General features: G+C 38.0%; 1 protein-coding gene across 2 annotated transcripts in view; it reads left to right on the top strand.

Moving 5' to 3' along the window:
- The window catches only part of SOBP (sine oculis binding protein homolog), a 168,238-nt gene that overhangs the window by 12,643 nt on the left and 133,963 nt on the right, over positions 1-21,632 (top strand). For both annotated transcript variants that reach the window (XM_065911415.1, XM_065911414.1), the window contains exons 2-3: positions 3,846-3,984; positions 6,058-6,243. In XM_065911415.1, the coding sequence (XP_065767487.1) occupies positions 3,846-3,984; positions 6,058-6,243 (325 nt within the window). The remainder of the gene's footprint in view (positions 1-3,845; positions 3,985-6,057; positions 6,244-21,632) is intronic.

The following is a 21,632-nucleotide window of genomic DNA, read 5'->3' as shown; positions in this document are numbered from 1 at the left end:
AAACCTTTTATTTTCTGCTTTTGCAATCATATATCTAAACATTAAGGTGTTTCTTTTTATTTTCAGTGATAAGAAAGGAAATGCTTAGAGTTTATTTTCACTGACATTTATAGTAACTCAAAAATCATGAAATAGATCATGTTCATATTGATTGTTCCATGAGGCCTTTGAGTTTTCAGCACAAACCATAAACTGAGTGATGCAGTTAAGGTGCCCAAATAATACAAATTTGGTATCAATAATCCAGTTGCAATTTCAGTTTTTACCCAAATATTTGAGACTTCTGGATCCCATCCTTGGTTTTGAAAGTCTGAATGGGTTTGCAGCTGAACTGAAACAAACAAATCTATATCCTTGACTGGGAGGTTGCTCCATGAATGATGCATCTGTAGCTTTTGTGTCACTTCAGAGATTAGACACGATCAGCGAGAGGCGCCCAGGATACAAATGGCCTAGAAAATTAGATATGGTGGCCAGCAGTTATCTTTTTGGCTCATTTCTCTTAGAGATTCAGGCAGACAGTATACATTACCAGTAGGATGGCTTGAACGTGGCTTTTAACACTGTTGGGAATTGTGGGGGTTTTGTTGTCGGTTTGTTTTTTAATGCAAGGTATAATCGTTATCCTTGAGGTTTCTGCTGCCAGACCCCTGATGGAAGACCTCTATTTGTGTGCCTAGGACTGTCATTCTCCAGCCAGGCACTCAACTCAGTGAAAGAAATTGAGAGCTAGGGAAGAGTGACACCTCATTCAATTAAGAATGTCTTTTGATTGAGTAGTGCCGTGTTTAGCTGAATCCTCCTCAGTGGTATTCCAGAAGTTGCTGAGCTTATTATACATATCGATCATATCATCTTTGCACATTCATGAAAGGAATGTCTATTTAATGTGGACATGACCAGCCATCAGAGAGAATAAATGCCTCACTAAAGCTTGATATGGCTGACTGTTGGCCTTGTGGATGGTAGCACTGAATCAATCTGTCTAGATTTTTTAAAAATTGCTTGTGCATTATACCATCACAGATTGACCCATTTGGAGCTCTAGGCTCAAGTAGGTACTAAAGCAAAAAGAAAAAAAGTCTAGCATCATGTAGGTGGTTTGAAATGCCAGGTTTGTTTTTGTGGAGTAGTGTAATATCCTTTCTTTTTTATGCAACCCTGCTGAAATCTAAAGTGAAATTCAAAAGAACGTGGAACTTGCATGTTGAGGCTGTGCACGTGCTGGTTGAGCCTGGGTGCTTTGTTTCAGGTATAAATTATACATCCCAGTGTAATTCAGAAATGACAGCTTCTAGAGAGAAGGAGAAAAGATTCTTTGAGTCACAGAGAAGGTTAAAATGTATAGTTTTTCTAACTCCATCTACAGCGCTCAGGCTGTCTTGCCAGATAAAGATGCCTTAAAAAATTTAGATGCCTTAAAAAAATTAAGGTCCATCTAGTCAAGGGTATCAGAGAAGGCGATGGCAACCCACTCCAGTACTCTTGCCTGGAAAATCCCATGGATGGAGGAACCTGGTAGGCTGTGGTCCATGGGGTCGCAAAGAGTTGGACACGACTGAGCGACTTCATTTTCACTTTTCACTTTCATGCATTGGAGAAGGAATTGGCAACCCACTCCAGTGTTCTTGCTTGGAGAATCCCAGGGATGGTGGAACCTGGTGGGCTGCCGTCTCTGGGGTCGCATAGAGTCGGACACGACTATGGCGACTTAGCAGCAGCAGCAGTCAAGGCTATAGTTTTTCCATTGATCATGTATGGGTGTGAGAGTTAGACTATAAAGAAAGCTGAGCACTGAAGAATTGATGCTTTTGAACTGTGGTGTTGGAGAAGACTCTTGAGAGTCCCTTAGACTGCAAAGAGATCCAACCAGTCCATCCTAAAGGAGATCAGTCCTGGGTGTTCATTGGAAGGACTGATGCTGAAGCTGAAACTCCAATACTTTGGCCACCTGATGGGAAGAACTGACTCATTGGAAAAGACACTGATGCTGGGAAAGATTGAGGGCAGGAGGAGAAGGGGACGACAGAGGATGAGATGGTTGGATGGCATCACCGACTCGATGGACATGGGTTTGGGTGGACTCCAGGAGTTGGTGATGGACAGGGAGGCCTGATGTAGTTCGTGGGGTCGCAAAGAGTCGGACACGACTGAGTGACTGAACTGAACTGAAAAAAATTCATTCAGCAAACATTTATTAAGCTCTTACTCTATGGTATAGGATTCTTCCTTCTATTAATTTTTCCAGTTTAACTGAGATATAATTGACAGAAAACACTGTATAAGTTTAAGGTGTACAATGTGTTGGTTTGATACATTTATATATTGTAAAGTGACTACAACCACAGTATTAGGTACCACCTCTATCCTATAACATAGTTACCTTTTTTACAGTGAAAAGATGTAGAATCAACTCTCTCAGCAACATTCACGTGTATGATAGTGTTCTTAGCTACAATCACCGTAGTATACACCGTTCTGTACTCTACCCTTTGACCAGTCTCCTCATTTCTGCCACCCCTCAGCCCGGGTAATCCCTTCTGTCCTCTGTGTTTCTCAGATAGAGATACTTTGAGGCACACACAAGCATTAAGACCTAGCAGTGGTTAAGTTCATTAAAAATAGTCACCTGGTAGTATAAGCTTTAAATTTGTTCAACTATTATTTACCCATTATTTCCACAGCTTGACATCTATACTAACAACAATAATACCTTACATTTATAGAGTTGTCCCTTCAAATCCACAGGGGATTGGTTTCAGGGCATCCTGCCTCCACACTGGAATACTAGATTCTTAAGTACTCAAGTCCCTTGTGTGAAATGGTGTCGCATTTTCATATAACCTAAGCGCACCCCTGCCATATACTTTAACTCATCTCTAGATTATTTATAATACCTAATATAATGTAAATGCTAGGTAAAGAGTTGTAAGTACAATATAAGTGCTATGTAAATAGTTGCCTGCATGACAAAGTCAAGTTTTGCTTTTTGGAAGTTTCTTAAATTTTTTTCCTACATATTTTCCTCGGGGGTAACTTGAATCTATGAATATGGAACCTGCAGATACTATATGGCTGATTGTATACTGATTTATAGTTCATAAAGTGTTTTCATGTGTTATCCAAAATTTGAGCTGATTAGTAACCTTAACGTTATTTGGTGCTTTTATGTTATTTGTCAGAAGACAATCATAGTGACCTTTGATTTCATGGGGAAAGAATCTGTCACTTATGGATTTCATAAAGGAAGATATGCTTTGATGTTTAAAGACTACTGTTACAAAACATAAAATTAAAAAGGGAAACCGTTATAGCCTATTCAGCTTCCTGGATGGTAGTGGTTGACAGTTGAGGAATTATTTCTTTGCTGAGATTTTGCTTTATCTGAGATCAGAGTCATGTTAAGAAACACCACCTGAGTTAGAAAGCAATTCTAATTTAAATTAATCTGAACCACAAAATGCTCAATTGTTTTCAGTTTTGAAATCTCTTCTTAGCTGTTTTCGTGCTTTTACCTTTCAATATTTTTGTATTAGTTCAAGATACAGACTTTGCAGAAGGATATGCCAAAATATGACTTCCTATTCTTAAGCAAAACTGACAAATGCCTTTTTTCTTATTATCTTTAAATTGCAAATGTCTGAAGGCCTGTCATAATTGGATGCGTCATCCTGAGATTTAAATGCATGACAGTTTTCAAACGTGATTTGAAAAATGAACATGACTCTAAGGAAGGAAGGGCAAGGCTGGCAGAATAGGGGGTGGTGCTAATAGAATTCAATGTATGCATTCTTTTTCAAATAGTTATTGATTATATACATAAGTAGCCTATGCTTTTCTTTCAGAACTTTGCAGAAAACACCATGAATGAACTCCTTGGCTGGTATGGCTATGATAAGGTTGAATTAAAAGATGGTGAAGATATTGAATTCAGGAGCTATCCTACAGATGGAGAGAGCCGGCAGCACATTTCTGTTCTCAAAGGTAATGACATTTAATGTCCCTTTGTTCATGCAAACAAGGATTAACTATCTCAACCTGCCAGAATTGAGTTGCTCTGGGACTCATTTTGTTGATTATGCCAATAGTTGATTTAAATGTGCATCCCCAGGAGTGCTTTCCCATAAGCAGAATATAAGAGCACAACATAAAACAAAAACAGACACAGCTTAATCTCCTTCCGGCTATGGGAGGGCTAGCTAGACAGGGCTAGGGATCCTAAGCACTGCAGTCCTGCTCACAAATATAGAGAAAGGGACAGTGTTTGCTAACTTCTACTTTCCTAAACCCTTTGATATGTCAGTTGTTAAGGGCTGGTGCTTTTAAGTGAAATGTTAGGTTTAAAGTTTCAGACTGCAAGAGACAATCATGGTTAATTTGGTAATTTCTCTTCTTGCCCCCCAGTTTTAGGTGAGAATTCTAAAGGAGAGCCCTACTTCTATTTTCTGTTTGAAGTTTTCACCTTATTCCCACAGCCTTGGATAGGGTAAGAAGAAAAGAGAGTAGTAGATGATTGGATCCTATATTATTCTTTAGGAATTATCATCGAAGCCTGGCCAGGGAGTAGAAATTAGAGGCTTGGCAGAGTTGACTTAACACTGATTCTTCCGGTGGGTAGCAATGTCAGATACCCCATAAGGGGAGCCTAGAACCCTTGGTGGGTGTTGCTCTGCATAATGAATTTATGAACCTAAATATGGAGTGAAGATTCGTTCATCAAAGAAAAGAAGAGGAGTATGTGAAGAAGCTATTCATTTGGGGAACTTGAATAAAATGTGGGCTAAACTGATTGTGTGATATCATTGGCAATTTGATCTGTATTTTCATTGCATGCAAAATCTTTTGGCATACACTACCTGGTCAAGCATTTTATTTCCAGTCTCTAAGATAGTGCTTTTCCTTCTTCTATGCCAAGCAACGAAATGTAAATGAGCTGTCCTGCAGGCATATGGAATTGAACATACCTGACAAATTTTATGTTAAGCTTGCTATGAAATTCTCCATATCATGTTACAGAGATAATATCATCAATTTCACTGTAAATGAAAAATGCAAGTCATGAGTTTATATTCTGTAAACTAATAGCTCATTTAATACTTGGTCTAGGTAATAATCTTTGCCTCTGGGGAACATGGAGAGAATGCCATGATATGCTACTGAAGGGAAAAAGTTGTTTTCCATGGTTGACTGTTTTATTTATTTTTTTAATGGTTCATATGCGAGGATAAGATTCACAAAGTTCATATCATTATAAGTTTTCTTTGTGATCATTTTTGTTAATTTGTAAAAATTATTTCATTTATTTATTTTTGACTGTGCTGTATCTTCGTTGCTGTGTGTGGGCTTTTCTCAAGTTGCGGCCAATACGTGGGCTCAATAGTTGTGGTTCCCGGGCTCTAGAGTACAGGCTCAATAATTGTGGAGCACGGGTTTAGCTGCTGCAAGGCATGTGGGATCTTTTTGGACCATGGATCGAACCCGTGTCTCCTGCATTAGCAGGCAAATTCTTTACCACTGAGTCACAGGGAAGCCCCATTTTTGTTAATTTTTAATGGCTATTAATGGGTTAATTTAACGAGTCTACCCTGTGAAATAGCAGTTTGTGTTCTTTTTTCCTAATCATCAGCTTCTTTCTCATTGATTCTTTTGATTATATTGCCACTCAACTTTGTAATGTATCAGGACCTGGTCACCATGGTAGGGAGCCACTTTTTAAGCTTCTCCTTTGGTAGCCAGAGAGCGATGCCTGCCATCTATCACTTTGCACATGTAAAAGGTTAATTGCCTCTCAATTTTCTATGGGCCTTTACAGTGCTAAAATTCATCACTACGATACAGTAGAGATATTAGCTATCATGGTGGAGCAAATGATAAAGGAGCCCATAAGAAATTTACCGTAACACAGCTGAGAAAGGTTCAGGATTAAGTTCTGGTAAAGTGTTTAAAGATTGGCAAGAAAAAAAATTTTTTATTCCATAGCCATTTTACTTGAGAAAATGTGGTTGTAAGGAAAGTAAGTCTTTCCATCATATTGAATGATTTTTTTTTCTTTTACAGAAAATTCTTTGCCAAAACCCAAATTACCTGAGGACAGTGTTATCTCACCATACAATATAAGCACAGGCTATTCAGGGCTTGCCACAGGAAATGGACTCAGTGACTCGCCTGCAGGGTCGAAGGATCATGGCAATGTGCCCATTATTGTACCTTTAATTCCGCCACCTTTCATAAAGCCGCCGGCAGGTAAGTCACTCCTGGGGTTTCCAGTGATCATGATTTACGGAAAATTGTTTAAACTGCCCTATGATAATTATTCAGTGCTTAAGTTTATTTTGGAAAAGACTGTTTTAGGGACATTACAGCTAAGAAATGTGAGTGGATGTATCATTTGAAGAGCATTACTTTATTAAGCAGATACCCCCAATCTACTACTGCTTAGGCTGTTGACATTCAACTGACAATACATTTTCCTACCCCTGGCTACAAAAAAAGTTATTTTCCTTCTCTGAAATCTATTTAAAATTAAAAAGGATAAATTAATTAAAAAAAAAAAGACATATACTGATGGGTTAACAAGAAAAAAAGGTTGAGCTCTTTGGTGTGGTGCAGTGAGGACCACGTCTCCCTGGTGCGTTTCCCAAAGGAAGGGGCAATTTATAAAGCGTGTGTGGCAGGCTTGTTCCCCAGTGTGCCTTTCTTCTAAGTCTTCTTAAGAAACAACCCAGGTTACTCATCTCCTACAGAGTTGTTTCTAATTCCTGGAAAGCTTTCTTTAAGAGCTTTTTGAAAAATGGAGATTCAGATTTTACTTGGATGAAAATGTAATCAGTTCTTATCTATTTCCAGAAAATTAGATGGCAGTGTTTTAAGCTAGATGGCTATAGGCTGAGCATGATGTTATATTGCAAGTTAGGTTACAGTTATGTTCCACATGGAGAAAGAAGGTCAGTAATGTTGTGTCTGGCTTGTTGTAAAATGTTAGAATTTTGCTAGAATGCTTAATTGCTGTGCTGGTTATTTTTCTGTATGTTGAATTAAGCAATGATAAATAATGAATTTTGATAGCAGTACTTACCATAACTCATTAAAGGTAACGCTTGTATTTTATTTTTTTTTTGTGGGGGGAGAAGATAGGTGTTTGGTTATGTTTCCATAAATGGTGAACATGTTTGTAAAATATAAATTACTGGGCTTACATTATAGATGTATTTATACCATCTTCTAAGTGTTACTAACATTTTCCTTCATGTTATGGGCACATTCTCTTCCTCGACCTGTTACATTTTAGCAGCAAAAGTGTCCTTTCATATTGAGGTCCTCACATATGTCATTAAAATCCATTTACATATCAAAATCACTTGTGATCGTGTTTGTCTACTGAATACTAACATAATTTTTGTTTTATGTAATGTTTGTCTTTGTAATGCCACTGTTATTCTTTGGTTGACTGTTTTATGGTGCAGAGGGACCCAGATTTATCTCCCAAAGGGTCAAAGATATATTTTGCATAGGACAGCTGGAGAGAAAATTGACTAATTTTGCAAATGTAGGATTCTTTGTTTTGATGTATGTCAGTAGCTTCAGTGCGTGGTGATGTTGAGGATACCAGTAAAACAGCGTGACTCAGTGAAAAGAACACAGGCTTCAGGTTCAGATAGATTGGGTTCAAGTCTAGACTTTGTCATTTACCGGGTCTGTGAGTGTAGAGAAGCTATGTGATTTCCACATATATAAAATAAGGGTCGCAGTTTCACCACCTGAGATGGTTGTGGCCCTGAGATGAGAAAATGTATGTAAAGCACCAGCATAGTGCTTACCGCATGGATACCATTCAGTACATACCATGCCTCTTTGTCATTTTTTTTTTCAGTCCTTATTCTGCCCTAGAGTTATCATGCACATAATTTGTGCATAAAAAGGTGTGCATCCAAATGCAAATTCCCCTCTAAGGTTTATTTGAGCAAAGCAAACAGCTCTAGAAATTAGCATAGCTGAGGCTAACATGAGTTTGGCATGCCAAAAAACCTGCCCTGGAGTTTCCTGCTGAGCCAGCCACGTGGAATTCAAGCACACAGCTCCTATTTAACTCTAATTCCACATCAGATCAGGAAATAAATATGCAAAGGATAGAGGCCAAAAATTGAGCCTTGGAAGTCTTAGATGTAAAAACTCTGAGGAATTAAAAGCCAGAGTAACTGAACACCAGTGGTTTTGTGCTGTCTTCCATGGAATTCTAGGACACTCATCTGTTGAAAACAGAATATAGGAGAGGACATGTTTAATTTTCTGTATCTGCTCTAAATCTTGACCCAATCCTACTCCAGGGTTCCATAAGACAAGACAAAGGTACACAAAGTTCTCTGCTTTCAAGGAGCTTACTCTATTATTCCCTAAGCAGAAACCTACAGGAGAGATGAATTTTGACTTACGTTATCTAGTGCAGGGGTTGGAAAGCTTTGTCAATGGCCATATAGTATTTAAGGCTTTGGAGCTATACTGTCCCATCACAGCTACTGAACTCTGCTGTGGCAACAGAAAAGCAGCCATAGATAAACAGGCCATAAACAAGTGGGCCTGGTTGTGTTCTCATAAAGCTTTATTTACTAAAAGAGCAGCAAGCAGGGTTTGGCTCAGGGAAACTAGCTTGCTGACCCTTGCATTAGAGTAAGATTGGCAAGTCTCATGATAACAGGAAGGTGAATAGAGTTTCTAAGAGTCAGGCTATGAGCTTTGTGAGAGTGCTCTCTGTTACATCACGAGGAAGGGATGTGACAGGGTAGGAAAACAGCAGGGTTTTTAGGGAATGTGGTGAGCTCTTGTCACATAATAGTAGTCCACCAGGATCTGTTGAATAAATAAATGAATGACATATTCAAATTCCTATTGCACATACAGAAGACAGTACAGGCTACTTTGTTGTTCACTGAGAAAGCGCGAGGATCTTGTTTGAGTTAATCTCAACCTTTTTGACCATGACCATAGCCTTTGTGACAGTGGTTTGAGTAGTTATCCATAGATAAGTGTAAAGTTCACCAATTGTTCAGAAACTCCTATCTAGTTAATCATTTCAGTTCTTCCTTTTGCTAAAACTTTTACCAGAGTTGTTATTCAAGATAAGATGAGGGACACTCACTGTCAATTTTCTAGCCATATATAGGTTAATGTGGCATTTCTTAGGGAAACTAATCATACAATGGCTGAAAGAAAGTGGCCCCTTGATAATCAGGCCCTGAATAATTTAGAGTTGACTGTATCATACAAGTGTCCACCTCTCAGGATAGGGAAGATGAGCACTGTATGTATACTCTGGATTCCTGGAAAGAAAATAACTATTAGCATTCAAATTATTCCTGTTATACTGTAAACGAGCTATGTGAAAATGCTCACAATACCTATATTCATATTAAATCCTATAGTTATGAAACTCATTCAAATTTATTATTTTATTTACTTTGATCTTAATAATAACCCTGGGAAATAGCATTTGAGATATCATTAAGTAAGGAACTAAAGCTCAGATGGTTAAATGGCTTTCTCAAGGTCAGGTGGCTTCCAAGTACTTGAATCAAGACTAGTACTGAAGTCTTCTGATTCCTAATCCAATATTCTTTTTAATATAAAGTTGCCATTTCAGCATATTTATATAGAATTTCCCTAGACTGTATCAGGATAGGAATACTTATTAATATGCTACTTCAGATTCCTTAATGATGGGGATACAACTTGTTTCTGCAGATGGTTATTTTTTTCAAGCCCACATCTTTTGGGAGACTTGATAAGTTCTCTAGCTCTAAGCATCTGTGGTTCTGTGAACCTGGGTGACCTAGCAATAGTAGTAAAACCCCAACTTGGTTTTAAAGTCTTGCCATCATGAGGCAAGTTGCTTCTGCTCCGAGGTACCAGAAGGCTACATCTGGTCAGGCACTAGTTCCAGAGAGTTTCATGTGCTCAGGCAGGCTCACCACTGGATCTCGTCCACGTTTGGCAGCCAGTGGGCCCAGTGGAATTCTCGTGATCGGGAACACGGTGATACCACACTCGCTTGGATTTCCACTCTGCTTTTGCACAGCTGCAGACAGCAGTGTGGGGGTAGCTTATTCCTGGGCCTCGGGGACTGCTTTTCTGTTCCTGCACCCCTTTTCTTCCGAGAAGGGGAACTCCTCATGCCTTGGTGATTACCACAAGCTTTGACCTCGCTTTGGCTGCTTGTTTCCATCCAATTTCAACCGATTTCCGAGGCTAAGCTGCCCTTCCCTCCTCGGAGACAGAATCTGGCCCTTGGTGTAGGGTTTGTGACATCACGGTCGTTGCTGTGGTAATAGACTTGTTATAAACACAGAATAATAGCTCTGCTTTTACTTTTCTTCCCCCCTCCAAACAAATGAAGGGAATCACCATGATCCTTAAATAAAAAGCACAAACTTTTCTGCAGTGGACAGAGTAAGGTTTTGCCATACAGAGTAGCCATTTAAAAAAATAACTGTAAGAATATGGTTATAAGAATAATATTAGAAAATAATAGAAAGTGTTGGCCAACTCTTTTTATGCTAACATTCCTTTATCCTTTAAGTTAGAATGAATATGAAAACCTCCTTCTTTGCTAATTTAAAAAATCAGAGTGTAAGCATAGTCTGAAGTGACAGAATATATTTCAGCAAGAGTTTTGAAAGATAAGTCAGGTTAATTACATTGTAACCTTGCTGTAAATCTTCTCATATTAGAGATTTTTAATATGAGTTCAACCTTTTGGGACTTCATTCAGAGAGGGCTGTACCACTAACGGACTTTCGGCATGGATTATAAGAGCTGTGGAATAGTGAGTCTCCATCAAAATACTTATGTCTGCTCTGTTCCCCTGCAAGTTTGAGTATTGAAGCAAAGCCATTCAAAATGAATTTTAAATTCAGTAATTTTTTTTTTTACAAAGATCTTATATTAGTCTTTATTGCTTTACATATGTAATAGCACTCAGTTGCATTGACCAGGTAGCCCAGATGGTAAAGAATATGCCTGCAATGCAGGAGACCTGGGTTTGATCCCTGGGTTAGGAAGATCCCCTGGAGAGGGGAGTGGCTACTCACTCCAATATTCTTGCCTGGAGAATCCCATGGACAGAGGAGCCTGGCATACTATACAGTACGTGGGGTCACAAAGAGTCGGACACGACTGAGCAACTAACGCTTCCACTTCCATTTCCATTGACCAGACATCAGCCCTCTGCAATGGTTGGGCAAGGTTAGGTCTCCCCACCTTGCCTACTCCTGGTTAAACTAACCAACTGGAACTTGAACCAAGATTTTCTATCTCTTACTCTTAGACTTGTTCCAAGAACAACATTTTGTTCCCAAGACTTAAAAATATCAGTAAAATGATTAGTATGATTTGTTTTGCTGATGAGGTAGCAGAGACTTTGCTAGTGCAAGTTTCACTGATCCCGGCTGCAGAAGACACTGTGTATCTAGTGAACAGTATTTTAGATCTGAGTCTTTTGACAGGTTTTTCTGGAGGCTTATAACTTGCCTGTTACCAGTCTAGAGTCCCTCTAGATCTCTGAATACTTTAAAATAAAATGAATGTGAAAAAAGGAGGGAATATACTTCTCTGGATGCATTTCTATGGCAGTTTTGAATAACATGTCTTTTACCTTAAATAATAAGTGACCATATTCATATTCCAGTATGTTCCCATGTGTGAGATGAGACATAGGGTCCATCCATACAGCACTCACAGGTTTATGTGGGGGACTTGAGATTAAGCTCCTAACACCAGTTTGATTTCCTTTATGCAGAAGCGTCTTGCTTTCTTGGAAAACAGTGACCATTTCCTGTCTTCCAGGATGGTTTGCTTTCAGTGAGCTTTCCAAATTTGTGTGTAGTCATAGTCATGGAAATGTATTTTTTCAGGCAAATCTTGAAATTCTTTAGGGGTTATAAGAACTGGGCTCTAAGGAACCATTAGCTTAACGGAGAATATGGAAACATTCACGTGATCTGCTAAGCTCTATGTATATAGCTGAGTAACCCACAGTTAATAAGCATGTTACTTTTTGGCTCTTGTAATTCTTACATGGAGCTGTACTTGCAGGAAAGCGGGAATCAGAATGTGGTTTCCATTATGATCATTATTTATTTTATCTGTTATTCAATATTCTTGGGGCTTGCATATGAATGCTGTATTCCAAACAGCCATTGAGAAAACAGGATTTAATAAAAATTGCTTTGCCATTTATTTATTGTCCAAATTTTAAAATATGATTATTAAATAAAATTACCTACGGTTAATGGGATTTGGATGAGTTACTATTTATGTAGCAGATACATTTCTCATCAAAAAGAAGAGGTTCACTGAACCCTCAGATTTGTAGAGTTTTCCAAACCACTTAGGACAAGGACAGGAGGAATTATGGTAAATGGCAAGAGCAGTAGTAGTTAAGAACAGTACTGATATAATCTCATCAAGCTAATATTTTCTGAGCACTTACTATGGGCCAGGCAATGTGCTAAGAGATTATCTCATCTCATTTTCAGAACAACTCTATGTGGATGCTCTTATTAACTTTGTTTTACAGATGAGGAAACTGAGACCCAGAGAAGTTAAGCAACTTGTCTGAGGTCACACAGATAGTAAGTGGCCAAGCTGTTAGCTGAACTTAGGTGCAATATCTCCTTAACTCATATTGATACCACTGGACTGCCGAAAACACAGTATCAGTCTTTTAGTCAATAGCGTGTTTACTGAATGTTCTTTATATTGTATGAGATAAGATAAATATATAAATGCAATTATAAATGCATTAAAATTTATAAAATGCATTATAAATTAAAAATTTTAATACATTAAAATTTGTTTAATGTATTTAAAAAATATAAATGCAAATTATATATAATATACATAATGAAACATTACACACACACACACACACACACACACACACACACACACGTATATATGGTGGAGCTTCCCAGGTGGCACTAGTGATAAAGAACTTGCCTGCCAATGCAGGAGACATAAGAGATAAAAGTTCGATCCCCGGGTTGTAAAGATGCCCTGGAGGAGGACATGGCAACCCACTCAAGTATTGTTGCCTGGAGAATCCCTGTGGACAGAAGAGTCTGGCGGGCTACAGTCCATAGGGTCACAAAGAGTCAGACATGACTGAAGTGACTTAGCGCACACACATGCACATGTACATGGTACAAATATATATATCATCCCTGACCACCAAGCACTTAACAGTATACTTGGTATATAATCAAAACATTATTCTACTTTGATTTTGGGAAGTATAATATAATTTTAGCAACATTGGGAGGGTATATGGTGGCAGTAGAGGGCAGTTAAAGTGGAGTAGTAGAAAATCTACAGGCAGATTCTCAGGAACTGTTATGTTTGTACAGTTAAGGAGAAATGGCATCTGAAACATAATGTAGGCTAGAAGATAGTCACTGAAAATTCAAAGTGATAAAAAAGACACAAAATGAAGCTTTAAAATGTTAACGACTATGATATGGGTCTGTTTTATCTTTTTAAATACAATCAAGGGGTCTTGAAAAGTTATTTCAAATTTCAACATGTTCAGTCATTCTTTTGTTGTTGCTTTTTATGAATTTATTATTGATTGTGCTGGGTCTTCCTTGCTACACGCAGGCTTTCTCTAGTTGAGGTGAGTGGGGGCTACTCTTCATTGCAGTGCATAGGCTTCTCATTGCGGTGGCTTCTCTTGTAGAGCAACAAGGCTTTAGGCATACAGGCTTTAGTAGTTGCAGCTTGCTGACTCTAGAGTGCTGTTCAGTCATTCTTAATGCCGAATGGAATGTGTAGTTGAATGCTTAGCATGATGTGGTGGAGAGACTACCAGAGCAAGAACCAGGAGACCTGGATTGTTAATGCCAGCTCTGCCATTTGTTGATTGTATAACCTTGGATAAGCCACTTAGCCTCTCTGAGCCTCAGTTTCCTTGTCTGAAAAATGATGTAGTTAATTGAAGTAATCTGTAATTTCCCTATATTTGTAAAATCTTGGCTTTGTGACTTGTATAGTGAATTGCCTAGGTGATTTTATGATTTGAAAGGGTCTGTTTTAACATGCCACAATATATATTTGTCAATTGTTGACTATATTTAAAGCCAGTTACCTATGTGTGTAGGTACAGCAGCTGAAAGTCTGATGGAAGATTTATGCTACTTAGGGCAACTTTCAATGATTGTTAATTTTTACTTTGAAAGAGTCATAAATAAATGCAGAAAATAAACTTATGGTTAGCAAGGGGGAAAGGTGGGAAGGAGGGATAAACTGGAAGACTGGGATTGACATATACACACTACTATATATAAAATAGATAACTAACAAGAACCTATGTATAGCACAGGGAACTCTGCTTAATGCTCTTTAATGACTTGTATGGGAAAATAATCTAAAAAGAGAGTGGATATATGTATAACCAATTCACCATGCTATACAGCAGAAAGCAACACAACATTGTGTATCAAATATACTCCAATAAAAATTAATTAAAAATAAAATAAAATTGAGAAAAAGTGCTACAAAGTGTTAAATATGAGTAAATAACAAGATTATATCACTCATATGTTATTAAATCTGATCATTTTGATGTTATACATAAGTTGTGATCACTAAAAGTATTTTCCAAAATTTCTGACAAAGAGAAGTCACATTATGTCAAATTTAATTTACCAAAACAGGCACAGGAGTAAATAGAAAACCTGAGTAATTCTACATTTACTGAGTAGTAAGGGAATTAAATAATTAAATCATTTTACAAAGGACATTCTAGACCCAGATAGCTTCAGTGTTAAATTCTACCATTTAAGGAAAAAATAAAAACAAACTTAGAGAAACTCTCCTAGAGAGATAGAAATCATTTTATGACCCCAGCATGACCTTGATCTCATCACATGACAAAGGCATTAAAAATAAAAATGATTATTTAATGTAATTAGTTTACATTAACATGGAAAAATTGTTTATCATGAACAATGATTCAAAAATCCTGAAGAAAATTATAGCAAATCAAAGTCAGTGATATAAACAGTAGGATAATGTGTCTTTTTTTCTAGAAATGCAAGATTGATTTGAATTGTAAAAATTAGTTAATATAATTAACTAATTGACATAACAAAATAAAGCTCATGGAATATTCTCAAAAATTGCAGAAATTTAAAATTTGATAAAAATTTGACACAATAATAAAAACTCTTATAAAAGTAGGAATAGAATGGAACTTCCATAAAGTGACAAGCAATATCCACAAAAATCTGCTGCTAATATCATACTTAATGATGAAATATTGAAAGCTTTCCTCTTGAAGTCCGGAATCAGATAAAGATAACCACTATCACCATTTCTATTTAATTTTGTACTAGAATTCATAGACAATGGAAGAACGCAAGAAAAAGAAGCAAACAATCTAAGATTTTAAAGGTAGAAATGCTATTTTGTTTAGAACCTGTCTCCCTCAACAGTGAATAGGTAAACTATTATAATGAATGATTAGTGCTAAACAAATCAGTACCCCCAAATCCATTATGTCTCTGTATTTCAGCCACATACACACACCCACACACAAAACCTTAACAATACCATTTAAAATAGCATCAAACCATCAAATACCAAGGGGGGAAGAACCTAACGAAATGTGTGCAGAATTGCCACACAAAAACTATAAACACAAAGAAAACCTAAATCAGTGAAGGGACACACCATGTTTAAAAAGTGAAGACTAAATATTCTAAAAAGGCAGATACTTCCTAAATTGATTGATATATTTAATTCAATTCTGATAAAAATTTCATCATAAAATGTGGAAATTCTATTTCTAAAATATACATGGAGATGCAAAGGGGTGAGAGTAACCAAAACTATCTTGAAGAATAAAAGCAAAATTAGAAGACTTCTACTGTCAGATCTCAATATTTATTATAAGATTAGAATAATTATTAATTAATTAATATTATTCATGTTAATTGTTGCTGTTGTTATTCTTCTTTTGATCATATTTAAAATTATCCTTTAGGATTTATTGATCTACAATTGAGATATAAAAGAGGAAAGAGCACTTTCTGTTTCATGTCAATTCTCTTTTGGTTTAATGTTTTACGGAACCTTTCCTTGCAATTATGAAATATATAAATTTTGGAAAAGTGCATAAAACATATATGCATTCTTTTACAAATAGTGATTCTTGTGTACTTAAACCTTCTTTCCTCCATAGGGTAACTACTTTCATGGTAATCATTGCTTTCCTTTCTTCTATAGTTGAAACAACTTAGTATATCTCCCTAAGTAATATAGCTTCTCTTTCCCTATATTTGAACTTTATGAAATTATGGTAGCCAGCTTCCAAAATGACCCCCAATTATCATAGTCTCCTGGTGGTGTCTTTCTACGTTGAATCAGGCATAGTCTGTGTGACCAGCTTCTAAGGGTATCATAAAAGGTTATTGCAGTTTCTGCATAATTCTCTGACATTATTCACTCTGTGGGGAGCATGAAGAAACTTAAGCAGTCCTGTGAGAAGGACCCATATAGGCTGGAACTGAGGCCTCCTACCAATAACCAGCACTGATTTGCCAACCTTGTGTCTGAACCACCTTAGAAGTGGATCCCCCTGTCTAAGTCAAGTCTTCAGGTGACTGTAGCCCCCCAAAGACATTTGATTGTAATCTCATGAGCAATCCTGAGTCAGAATTGCTCCAAATCACTCTCAAATACCTAATCCACAGAAACCATGAATAATAATAAATGATTTCTATTGAATTTTTTTAAAAGACAAGGAGATAATGATATAAAGATATACATATAAGCCATGGCAATAGAATCCAGAAAAATAATCTAGATTGATTATTTATGACAGATGTATTAGTCAGCTTGGGTTTCCATAATAAAATACCGTAGGCTACGTTGCTTAAATAAGCAGCATTAATTTTCTCACAGTTCTGAAGAATGGAAGTCCAGAGCAAAGTCATCAGGGTTAACATCTGATAAGAACTCTCTCTGTGAGTTGCAGGTGGTTCCTTTTCCCTGTGTCCTCACTTGGCAGAAAGAGATAGCAAGCTCTCGTGTGTCTCTTCTTATGAGGGCAATAGTCCCATCAGACCAGGGTTCTACCCTCATGACCTCTTCTAACCCTACTTAACTCTCAAAACACACCATCTCCCAACAGCATCACCTTGGGAGTTAGAGCTTCAACATGAATTTTGGAAGGACACAAACATTCAGTCTGTAAGAACAAAAATGACTGTAAAGCAGTGAGGAAAGAATATTCTTCTCAATAAAAGTCCTCATGATAAAAAAATGTATGTTGACTCTCCTCACACCATTCACAAAAATCAGTTCTAGATGGATCGTAAATCTAGATGTGACAAGTAGAACATTACAGCTTGTAGAAGAAAACCTCAGAGAATATATTTGTGATATTTAGTAGCCCAGTACTTCTTAAACTATATACTGTGGGCATTAACCATAAAGAAAAAGATTGAGTAAATAGACTCTGTTCAAGTTAAGAATTTCTGTTGATTAAAAGATATCTTTTGAAAAAATGAAGTGGCAAATCAAAGTGGGAAATGGTGTTTGTAATACATGTTGCACAAGAGACTCATTCACAATACGTAAAGAACCCCTGGAAATAGAAAAGAAAACATCCCAATAGCAAAATGAGCAAAAAATATAAACAGGCACTTCATTAAAGAAAATATCCAAGTGGCCTATAAACATAGTAAGAGTTGTTCAGTCTCATTAGTCATTAGGAAAATAAAATTTAAAATCCCAGTGAGATACCAGTATACAAACACTAGAATAGCAAAAATGAAAAAAATTGACAATACCCAGTGTTAGAGAACACAGCAACTGGAATGCTCATACATTGCTGGTGGGAGTATAAACCAGTATAACCATTCTTGAAAGCTGATTGCCAGCATCTGTTAATGCCGAACATGTGTGTCTGTGCTCAGTCGCCAAGTTGTGTCTGAGTCTTTGTAACCCCATGAACTGTATAGCCCGCCAGACTCCCCTGTCCATGGGATTTTCCAGGCAAGAATACTGGAGTGGGTGTTGCCATTTTCCTCCTTCAGGGGTTCTTCCTAACCCAGGGATCCAACCTGCATCTCCTGTGGCTTCTGAATTGGCAGGCAGATTCTTTATCACTGAGCCACCTGGGAAAGCCAATGCTGAACATACACATATCCCATTATCCAGTAATTCCATCCTAGATATGTACTCAACATAAACGTGTGTGTATATCGATATATATATATATTGTCCAGTTGCTCAGTTATGTCCAACTCTTTGCGACCCCTTGGACTACAGCATGCCAGGCTCCTCTGTCCTCTACTATCTCATGGAGTTTGCTCAAATTCGTGTCTGTTAAGTCAGTGATGCTTTCTAACCATCTCATCCTCTGTCGCCCTCTTTTCCTTTTGCCTTCAATGTTTCCCAGCATCAGGGTCTTTTCCAATGAATTGGCTCTTTGCATCAGGTGGCCAAAGTATTGGACCTTCAGCTTCAGCATCAGTCTTTCCAATGAATATTCAGGGTTAATTTCCTGGAGGATTGACTGGTTTGATCTCCTTGCAGTCCACCGGACTCTCTAGAGTCTTTTCCAGCACCACAGTGTATATATATTGAGCCAAAAGCATTTGAAAGAACCTTTAGAGTAGCATTTATTCATAATAGCTAAAAACTGGAAACAGTTTGAATGCTCAGCAACAGTAGTTAAGATTGTTTCCTAGGGATTCCTTGGATGGGCCTATGTGGATGAGTGTGGGCCTTGAAGTTAAGTGTGAAACTGTGTGTATATGACCTGTACAAAATTCAGATTGAAAAATCCTTGTCTCAAAAGATCTTGAGTCTTTGACTTAGAGACCTAGATTAAAAAAAAAAAAAAATTAACTCCCGCCTCTCTTGATTTCTTCAGCTAAGCCCTAGAATGTAGCTTTAACATTTTTATCCTTTGTCTAGTCTGTCCATAGCTTTCTCAAATTGAGTATTTAAAATCTCATCATTCCTTATTATTAAGGAATTATCATCTGTTTACATGAATTATATCATGGTGAAGCCTAAAAATTAAGTTACAGGCATGAGACATAAATATCTCTGAAAGTGATCTACTTGAGAGCTGCTTTTGATATGGTGTAAAGTAGAGAGAAATGAAGGGTCACTGAATGAGCGACAAGAAAGTAGGATACACATTACTCTAGAGCAGTGGTTCTTATCAGGGGGTAAATTTGTGCACACCCCCACCCCCCACCCCAGGAGGACATCAGGCAATATATGGAGATCTTTTTTGTTGTCACAGCTGGCAGAGGGAACGGTACTGGTGTGAGTAGATGCCAGGGTCCAGCCTTGGCAGGATCCAGGGGTACCCTCAGGATGAACGGCGTCAGCGAGAGAAAGAGGGAGAGAGAGACAGAGAGAGACCAGACTGGGGGTGTGCAGCAGAGTCTGGCCAATCTTTATTTTTTACCGTAGCTTTTGTATTCTAAGTTAGTACATTTTTAAGGGGAAGATAGTTTAATATTATATCAGCTTATCCTTCATGAAACCAGGGTGTTTTCTGTATACTTCTTTGTGAGAGTCTTGTACATTATCTTCTGGCCATGGGGCCTATTGACATTTTATGACCTAGGTGAATGCAAAGCTGTTTTCTGTAATCTATTGTTTAATGAACACAAAGGTCAGTCCTTTTGCAGAAGTTATCAGTTAAATTTATCTAAAAGGTTTACCACACAAAGACTCTGCAGCTCCGGTGAGGCAGCCTCTGTTTAGCATTCCTGGTTAAAATTAACAATTAAATTATTAATAATTAACTAATTATTAATTAAAATTAACAATTCTAAACTCTTATTTTTCTAAATCTTTAACTATAACCAGGGCTGCCACAGAATAATATTTTTGTGTTCTCTAATAGGGCTTTCTCACCCCCGGAAGGGCTCTGTGCCTATTAGGGCCTTTATGTGATAAATGCTGTTTTATGATTAAGGCATTATGAGCAGTCATGCATATTAGTACCGAGGGCATAAACGCATTTGCCAAACAAAATAAAATGCCAGCAAAGGGGTCTAAATTGAACCACTCCCTTCATCCTGGATAATCTTACAGGATACCACCGTCCGGCAGACATATTGACTAAGTTCTAGGTTGATTCTGTTTGGAAAGAGATCGGGGAAGGCCTTCCACCTGTGTCACAGAAATTAGGGAGTAGTCTAACATAGCAAGCATCAGAAAGACAGATATCATCTTTAAGGTGAGCGCCGGGGCAGCTTTTCGCAATCCCTGAAGTCCTGATCTGCCTTGCTTGTCAGGTCTTCTGCTCATGACCTTGTCATGGGTGGGATCTCGTGTGCCGGCTCCCGGTAAGTAGAGGCCAGGGAAGCAGCTAAATACCCTACAAGGCACACGGCAGTCGCACACACGCGTAGGAAGCCAGGCCCTGTAGTGACGGCAGCTCTGTGTCTGGGACACCTCTTGGGTACCGCTCCAGCTCCTGTTGGCCCCACAGTGACTCCTGCGCGGCTTTGACACCTTAGACATGTGCATTCTGAAAGGGCCTTCCTCATGCTTCTGGCATATGTTTCCAGTTTCTTGCCCTGGGACTTCCCCGATGTGGCAGCATGGGCTTCATGTAAGTCATTTTGGCAGCACATCCACAAGTGCAAACCAGAAATATAGAGGGCTTGACACACTAGGTCAATGGGACATGACATGTGATGAGTAAATTCTTTCTCCTTTTGCCACCCTGGTTCCCTGGTGGCTCAGATGGTAAAGAATCTGCCTGCAATGCGGGACATCTGGGTTTAGTCCCTGAGTTGGGAAGACCCCCTGGAGGAGGGAATGACAACCCACTCCAGTATTCTTGCCTGGAGAATTCCATGGACAGAGGAGCCAAGTGGGCTACAGTCCATGGGGTCGCAGAGTCTGATGCAACTTAGCAACTAACATTTTCACTTTTTCACTTCAAAGAGTTATGAAATTTATTTCACACTCCAAAGAACGTTCTTTATGACTGAATACCAGTCTCTGTTAATAGTGGCCAACTTAGTATTACATTGTTACTTTGGCTCTTCCGTCCTCCCCAGGTTCATTTCCCTTGTCCCCTACTTCTTCCTGGAATCACATGCCCAGTAAACCACACGCATGCAAATCTTTGTCTCAGATTTTGTTTTGTGGGAAGAGTCAGGATAAAATACTGTGTGTGTGAAGGTTCACACTGAAAGATCAGAAATTGATGAAAAATAATATAAAAAGTCAGAATTTTATTCATGTTCATCTCTTTAAAGTGAAGCATGAAAATATAATAAAGGATTAAAAAGAGGGTACCAGATTTGTGGTGGCGCAAATATTAGAGAATTTAGAAAGGTCCACTTTAAAAATTGTCCCATCAGCCAAAGAATTTTCTAAGCCTCTTCTTTAAGGGCAAGGCAAAACAGTGGTGGTCATAAAGAAGAAAAAAGGAGGAAATTAAATGAGGGCTTCAAGAAAGAAAATGAAAGGAAAAAGATTATTCCCTGGCTGCACTCCTTTAAATGGATCTTGTTGTTTTGAGAAATTTTGAATCCTAGATTTTTAGTTAGAAGGAACCTAGGAGATCATCTATGTAAATTTCCTCTTTTACAGAT

The sequence above is a fragment of the Muntiacus reevesi genome, chromosome 19 (assembly GCF_963930625.1).
Source record: "Muntiacus reevesi chromosome 19, mMunRee1.1, whole genome shotgun sequence".
NCBI classification, from domain to species: domain Eukaryota; kingdom Metazoa; phylum Chordata; class Mammalia; order Artiodactyla; family Cervidae; genus Muntiacus; species Muntiacus reevesi.
This window is presented reverse-complemented; position numbering and strand designations above follow the sequence as displayed.